The 8571-nt window shown below is 41.3% G+C and overlaps 1 protein-coding gene across 1 annotated transcript in view; it reads right to left on the bottom strand.

The window, feature by feature from the left end:
- PI4K2A (phosphatidylinositol 4-kinase type 2 alpha) overlaps positions 1-8571 on the bottom strand; it is a 33209-nt gene continuing 24638 nt past the window's right edge. The window contains exons 5-9 of the mRNA XM_006880059.1: positions 4622-4683; positions 3197-3296; positions 2369-2502; positions 1702-1761; positions 1-507 (exon numbers count right to left, since the gene is read on the bottom strand). Of these exons, the coding sequence (XP_006880121.1) occupies positions 346-507; positions 1702-1761; positions 2369-2502; positions 3197-3296; positions 4622-4683 (518 nt within the window). The 3' untranslated portion in view covers positions 1-345. The remainder of the gene's footprint in view (positions 508-1701; positions 1762-2368; positions 2503-3196; positions 3297-4621; positions 4684-8571) is intronic.

Below are 8571 nucleotides of genomic sequence, written 5' to 3' on the forward strand. Positions count from 1 at the left end.
TGATGCAGAACATAACCAATAATGAGGAACTGCAGCAGAGCGGGGGAAGGGGTTTTCCCAGCCTGCCCCCAGAAGATGCTGGAAGAGGGCGACCCTTCTCAGGCATGTGCACTCCTTGCGGGGAGCTGACCCTCCTCAGCACACAGAAGGGCCCAGGAGCACACACTGTCCCTCTGCTTGAGCTTCTCCCCACGCGTGGGAGAGCCCTGGGAGGTGATGGGCAGAGACGGAGGGCCGCGAAGGGCACTGCTCTCCAGCAGCTTCTCTGACTTTTCTGGCAGCCTGTTCCCCAGGCTTCCTCTCCATCCAAGTCTCAGGCGACGCTGCCTCAGCCTGCCTCCCGGGCTACCACCACGAGAAGAAGGGCTTCCGACTCTGAAAGCTCTGCGTGTAGGACTCGCTAGAGGACCTCTGGTGGGAACGGGCCGTCTCCACGATCACAGGCGGCATCTGGACGAGGTGCAGGGGACTCTTGTTGTCTTTCAGAGCCTGGGTCAGATTTAGGATCTGTGGTGGGGAAAAGGAAATCAATAAGGGAAAGGCCTCGGGCCTCCAGGCCTTTAAAAAACAAGTGAAAGCAAAGGCCTTGCAATGAGCAAAGGTACAAGAGCACTCAGTGTTGGGCAAGTTAAAGATCGAGATACTGCTATGAGACTTTAACTTGGGGTGGTCTTTGAAGAAAGCAAGTTGAAATAAATAAGCATCAAAAGCTTAATAAAAACCAACAGACCTTCTGACTCAACATTTCTAAGGATAAAATCACAAAAATGCACAAAACATATGGTTTGGCTTTTTTTTTAAAAAAATATGGTTTCAATGAAAGTACTACAGTATTGCTGCTGATGGTGTTGATGGTGTTGTTAGGTGCCGTCGAGTACGACTCACGACTACCTTATGAACAAAACATCTGAACCCTGTTCTATCCTGCGCCATCCTCACACTTCGGACACACAAGAGCCCATTGCAGCGGACACCGCGTCAGTCCACCTGATTGAGGGTCGTCTTCTCCTCTGCCACCCCGTCCACCCTTCCCAGCATGCCCACGAGGAGAGCTGATGATGTCAGTAAGGAGCAAAAAAGCCGTTAAAATGTGTAGAAAGAAATTTCTTGGCATAGAAAACTGATCACAATATTGCTGAGTAGAAAAGAAGGGAGATAAGAAATACAGCTATTTATTCTTTCCTGTGCTTTAGAATAACAGTGCTTTAAATTTCCTCAGCTCCCCTTTTGGAAAGTGAAGTAAACAGATGTGATAATAGGATAGGCCAGAACTGTTAACAACACAAGTCATAATCATAGCCAATATCTGAGTGTGTATTCCCTGGCACGCTTGTTTGCAGGTACAATCTCATTTAATTCTCTTGCCAACTGTCCACTATTATTACTATTCCATCTGATATAAGCAGAGGTCCATACACAAGATCATGGAGTTTGTTTAGCAGAGAAGTGATCTGACTCCAGAACCCAGCTCTTAAGCACCATCCTACAGTGCGTACAGAAGCACAAGACAGTAGCTGCTCACGAAGCCCCAGAAAATGTAGAAGAGGTGAGTATTTCCTTTCCCCTCTCCTTATGGCGGAGTCACAGTATGTCACAGACTCAACTGGTCTACAAAACACAGGCTTTACACATTTGTTCAACATGAGGACCTGTCTCCCAGAGGAATTCCAGGGAAGACATTCAAGAACATCCCAGGCCTACCTGTCCCCGCATGACAGCAATCTGCTTGTGGAACTGGCCCCTATCGAAACCAGGATCTTTCTGAAAAGAAGAAACAGAGATGGAACATGCATGAATCCTACAAGGAGCCTATTTTCACCCCTAGTCAGACACTTTCTCATGGAAAACGGTTGGCAAAATTAAGTACCATCGAAGCTCTTCCTGTTTCAGAGATGAGAGAAACAACAAATAAAGATCTTGTCCTGAGTCTATCAGCTCTGCAGAGCTCTATGCTCCTAGTTATTCAACTGAAAAGAAAAGTTCTATGAACACACAGTAGCCACAGGAAATACCAGTGCAATCCCTCACAGCTGTCCCGTTTCTTTCAAACCAATCCAACCACATGTGGGACTTTCTGTCCTCACTGACTAACTCAGTCAGTCACCAGTCCCTCGCAGACTGTATTAAGGACCAATTAGAACTACCAGTAGCAATTCCTTCTTTTATATGGTGTTCTGATGGACAGTGGGAAAGGAGATGAAATGCCAATCCAGAAAGAAGCAGTTCTAATCCACCAGCCGCTCCTTGAGAGAAAGATGGGCAGTGTCCTCCTTTGTGATTTAGAGTCTATGAAAACCCGCTGGAGGGTCAGCGATGAACAACCACCCCAACAACATAAGGTAAAAAGGCTGAGGTTCCCAGAGCTAACCTTGAAGAGTTCATACAGGTCCTCTTCCAAATCCTTGACGAAGTTAGGGTCCGAAATCTTTGGAAGAATCAAATCTTTGATCTCCTGAGAGAATGGGATTTTTGCCTGGGGTAACCAGGCCCAATAAAAAGGATCTGAAAAAAGGAGAGGACAAAAGAAAAAGCTAGTCTGTAAAGTCCCTGTACATCAAAGCACTGCCTGGGACTGAAGCCCTCTCTCTCCATGCACAACAGATAACACTTAACAGGGCTATGAACCCCAAAGTTACACCTGTAAATGGAAAAACCAGGGTTCCAACACAGATACGCCTCATCCCAGAGCCTGCCTTCTTTTCCAGACAGTATAAAGCCTTCCTCTCTAGATGCAACTATTTACTAATGAAACATTGAGATGGTCCTTCTTTAGGGATATAATAATGCAAAAGGGGCTAGTGACCCCTGCTTGGACATTTTTTTCTCCCTCTTCCTCAAAGTTTCTTAGTTTTAATGGGGCAAGGGCTGACTTCCGGAATGTTAGCTAAGAAGACACAATACTGACAGCAGCTTACACAAAGAGTACTTTATAGTAAGCTAGTCCTCTGAAAGAATGAAGGGAATGGAAAGTGGAAATTAAAAAAAAAGACCACTTTATGCTTCTGATAGGAATAACATAAAGTAAGATTTATAACTGTGTACATTATGAAGGAGTGGCCATGTGCCAGCCATGGTGTTAAGTTTGCTCTTAGAAATTTTTAAAGCAATTCTATCACAGAGACACTACTATCTCCACTGCACAGGTGTGGACACAGACAAAACAAGAAGACCAGCCCACGGTGGTCCTGAGACTTACACGCCCTCCAAGAGTCAGGATGCTTCAGTGGGAAAGCCAGCCCGTTGTCTATAGCAGCCACCTTGATGACAGGCTCCTTGACCACCACCCAGTCTGTGTCCTGAAAAGCAAGGAAAGACTCCTTAGGATCGCATCTATCGCAGGCCCTTGAAAAGAGGTAAAGCATCCTAACTCCTCCAGTGACCGTTCAACGGATTTTGAGCTACCCTCTGAACTGATGTCCACTGTGGTATCTGAACTTAGCACATTTATAGCATGTTCGAGGTTCGCAAGAATCCCTCTCTCATCTTATAGCAACGTACACTTCTCCAGAAGTTGCCACTGCTCTTGATACGAAGGAAATGACAACTCGAAGGGAAAGGACAAGTATGAGCCAGGACTCGTCAGGACAGGCACTGAAAATCCAAGTATGAAAAGAGGAGGCATCAGTGTTGGTTGGCCAAGGTACTCTTGAATAGGCCTTGACTCAGAATTCATTTTACTGGTGGTGACTACACCTTCCAGTGAGAAAACAACCATGGAAAATACTGCTCTCGCAGTAGGAAGTCTGTTTCTGTCTCAGCAATGCATAAAAAGGAAGTCAGCCTTTTCTCAGTGTTCTGTGGAATTGTCGTCTATTGTTAGAAAAGTACTGTATGCTGGAGAAGAGTACTGAATATACCAAGGACTGCTAGGAGAACAAACAGGTTTGTCCTGGAGAGGATGAAGCCGGGCTGCTCCTTGGAGGCAAGGATTCTGAAGCTCTGTCTGACATACTTTGGGCATGTTGCAAGGAGGGACCAGGCCTTGGAGAGGGACATCATGCTTGGGAGGGTGAAGTGACAGTGCAAGAGAGGAAGACCCTTGATGAGATGGATTGACTCAGTGACTGGGGTAATATGTCAGAGATGGTGAGGTCGGTACAGGAGAGGGCAGATTTCAGAGCTGTTGTACATAGGGTCGCTATGAGTCACATGCAACTCGACAGCACTTAATGACAACAACAATAAAACAATATTTCTTAGGCCTTGACTTTGTGACTGTGCAGTATGCAACTCCAAGAACCAGAGATAGTATATAAAATAACATGTTGCAAATTTTACCTTCTCATCACACTGTTAACATCCTACCAACAACAAGAATTCCTTAACATAGACTGAAGCACACTAATGTAAATTATATTTTAGTAAATAATAACTATCAATATTGGTTTATCAATTGTAACAAATGTACAACAGGCATGCAAGATGATTATAAGTAATAGCAAAACAGTTGGCAAGGGGAAGACAGCAAATATTAGCTTTTTTCTATCAACTGTAAATAAATGTACTATCTTGATTCTCCTGAACTTACTGTGACCTAAGTCTCTGACTGATTATGTGCTTCCATATCATACAGAAACCCTTCCTCATGGCCCTTCTTTAGGATAACTGATCCACTTCTTACCCGGGAGCTAGAACTATCCATTGGACAGTCGTATTTAATCAGCCAGTTGTCATTGCCTCGATCTGTGGACAGAAACAAATATCAGTTGAGAAAATTGGGACGGACTGCCATGATGACGAGCAGGTATTGGAGATGCCTGGACAAACTCTTCTACTGAGAACAATTATTACCCAAACCATGAAGAATTACAGTGTCAGGAAAGGAAATTCAGAAATGGTAGCCCAGCATTTGTGGCTTTTCCCCTAAAGTACTGTTGTTGTGTGCCGTCCAGACAGAACTGACTCACTGCTGACCCTCCAGTAGGCTAGGGCAACAAACAGCACAGGAGACTCCCCATCTTTCTTCCTTGAAGCAGCTGGTGGATTTAAACTGCATCTCTTTGCATGAGCAGCACAACTCCTTATTACTAACCTACCAGAGGCGGCCTAATGGTAATAAATTACACTCCCAACCCAAAGACAGGCAGTTCAAATCCACCAGCTGGCAATCTCTTCCTGTGTAATTTACTGGAAACTCTGGAAACTCACTGGAGGGTCAGCTATGAGTCATTTCTGACTTGATGGTACATAACAATTGCAATAAGGAAGCAGAAGGGTCTTTCTAGCTTCCTGTTCTACGCAAAGTTCTGGTTAGAATATTCCATAAAAAAATTCTGTGGAATGTTGGGCATTCCTAGAGTCCTACTGATATGAAATGAGGTAGAAGCTAAGAGGTGAAACCATATTCTAAAAGCCTTTAGGAGTCACAGATAAAAATTATGCTGTAGATATGGTGTGAAAAACAATGCATAGTGCACACTCATGTTCACTGCGGCTTTGTTCGTAATAGCAAAGAGCTGGAAACAACCCAAGTGCCCAGCAACAAACGAATGGATGGAGAAGCTCTGGTATAGTCACACAATGGAATACTATGCAGCACTGAAAAACAAGGAACTCATAGTATGCAAAACGGATGACCCTGGAGGACATTATGCTGAATGAAATACTCAATCACAAAAGGACAAATATTGCATAAGGCTACTATTGTAAAACAGGACTGACTCAGGGTTGAGGGAAGATAGAAAAGGAGGGGAGCAATGATGTATATTGCACTGAAACAGATGAGGGAGAGAACTGTTTAAAAAGGACATATGAATGGGTATTCTTGTCATTACAGAAGTCCAGAGTGAAGGCTGCATAGTGGAGTGGACATGGGGTGGAGGGATTTCTTTTTCTTTTCAAGAAGAGTGAATTGGGTTGGTCAGAGGGGACGGATAAAAGCGCAACAATGAATGACTGGAAACCCTAAGTCTCTGTAAACTTCCATTACAATTAATAAGAAAGAAAAAAAAAGAATAAAATGTTTAACAAAAAAGACCCCCAAAAACAATGCATAGGAATTTTATGGGCATTGTATGTAAACCAGTATAAAATTTTAAAAAATATTTTAAAAAAGAAATTAAACATAAAGCTTTGGGGGGGGGGAATACTGTAGTACTCGTTAAAGGGCAGGGTGAGATCTGTTAAATGACTCGTGATTTTGGTTGATATCCGAAACTCAACTTCTCCTCAACCCCTGAAATTAAACTAAAGCAATCCTAAGGTCTGATGTCCCCAGATGCTGGGCAAAAACAAGTATCTTTTTCCAGATAAAATTTATATCAGCATCCTAGCCTCCAAATACATGTACATTTAACAATAGTTTCTGACATAAAAAATAAACAGACTCAGAAAGAGACAAGATGACACACACAGACAACAGCACACTCACAAGGCTCCAAATAATGGGAATATGTGATAAAATTTTTAAAATGTTCAAGATTAAAAGGCAAAATTAAGAGCATCAGCAAATGGAGCTCTGGTGGCCTGGTGGCAAGAAGCTGTGCTGCAATGCCGAAGGCGCACGGTTCAAATCCACTAGATGCTCCACTGGGCAAGGAGGAGCAATATCCTCCTGTGCCAGTAGGGTCTGATTTGATGATACACAACAGGAAAAAGAAATAAATAAAATTTTTTTTAAAAAAAAGAGCATCAGGAAAAACAGGGATCTATAAAAACCATGCAGTGTTTCTAGAGCTAAAACATACAATAATAAAAATTAGATGAACATAACAGCAAATCACAAAAGGAGTGATTTAAAGTAAAAAAAAAAAGAATGACATATAGAGGGTAGCTACAAGGATATTTTAATAGATATATATCTGGCACACATATAGCTGGAATCCCCAACAAAGGAGAAGAAAATGGAGTAGAATTAATATCTGAGAAAGTAACAGTTGAGAAGTTTCCAAAATTGACAAGTGATTACAAATTACAGCTTCAAGGAGTCTGTTATCCCCTAACAGGATAAATACTAGAAGAAAACTAGACCCAACAGCACAGTAAAACTGCTAGAAATAAAAATGGAAAGTTTTAAAGTCAGGAAGAGAAAAAGATTACCTTCAAAGAAGCAATAATCTACAGAAAACTGACTTCTGTTACAGAAAAGCAAAATCATGCAAACAAGAAGACAGCAGAGTGCCTCAAACTGCTGAAAGGAAGTAATGGACAGCTCTACACTCAGCAAAAATATTTTTTCAAAATAAAGGGGAAATAAAGATACTTTCAAATATTCACAGAGAATTCATTCCCAGCAAATCAGTACTAAAATGTTCCCTACATCAAAGGGAAATATTTGAACTAGACACCTAGAGATGCTAAAAGGCATTCTTAAATAAAATTATTGAATATATTAGTAAATCTGAACAAGTATTTTTAATTTTCTTATAGTGTGATAGCAGTTACTGATTACTAAAAGGAGTTCTTATCTTTAAAATAAGGAAATGATGCTATCTTATCCTAGGAGACTTATTTTAATGAAAAGAGCTGGGGAAGTAAAAGGTATGAGGGAAAACAAAGAAGGTATGAGTGGAGTAGGGCTAACTGATCAATGGTAGTAGTTGGGACTAGAATGAGTAAACAGGGATCTATTTTTCTGCTTATCTGTGTTTATTAAAAACAGTAATAATAATAATGTTTTCTAGATTTTTATACACACATGTGCATGTGTATATATCTATACATAAACTCTACTGTAGCTTTGTCCATTAAGAGGTCCTAGAAACAATACCACCCCAGCAATGCTAAGTCCACCAAGCATTTGGATTTTGGCTTCCAAATATGACTGTCCAGTAAGAGGGACCAAGTTTCCTTGGAAAAATGGTTGATTCCATAGGTTACGATTAGGAAAGTAGTAGATAAATCCCATTTCATTTTATGTCACAAAGTAAGAAAAGTGCCCAAAGAATGACTGACATGCCAAAACATAGGAGTATGAGTGAAATCTGCCCAAATTTGTACCAATTAGAATGTTTAAATAAGTGACTATAAGTAATTATACTTTATTAAATAAGAACCTATGAATCCATACTGAAATATATAAAATAAAGAGAAAAGAAAGTCCTTCCTTACAGTATGACACCAGCTCATAAACATAGAAGGAATGACAGGATTAGAAAAACCACCATCTGGCACCCACTGTAATAGTAACTGTTTCAGGCAAGGATCATCAACTGATGCCCAAACTGCAGAATTTAATTAATAAAACTATTTATATGGTTTCAGAGTATCTTCCCTCAAAGGAACAAACAGTACCTTTACAGTAAAAATCTAACAGATACCACATTTACTAGAGCTAACATTATCAATAATGGGCTATTAGATGTCTCTTAATGTAATAAACCAGAATAAAATAAATATAATTCTATGGTATTCCTGCTCAAATCAGCACAATCTAAATCTTACAGTGAAGAGACATCAGGCAAACTCAAAATGACAGCTATTCTAAAAACTACTAATCTGAGGATCCAAGATGGCGGCAGAGGCAGAGACAGCATGGTGAGCTGCGGGAGCAGCAAACCACTTAAAGCAGGGCCATTATGGCCTTCCACAGACTTCGGCTTATTGATAATTGAACACTTAAACAGTTGATGA

This window comes from Elephantulus edwardii, unplaced genomic scaffold (assembly GCF_000299155.1).
Source record: "Elephantulus edwardii isolate Elephantulus edwardi_28Jun2011 unplaced genomic scaffold, EleEdw1.0 scaffold00006, whole genome shotgun sequence".
Taxonomy (NCBI): Eukaryota; Metazoa; Chordata; class Mammalia; order Macroscelidea; family Macroscelididae; genus Elephantulus; species Elephantulus edwardii.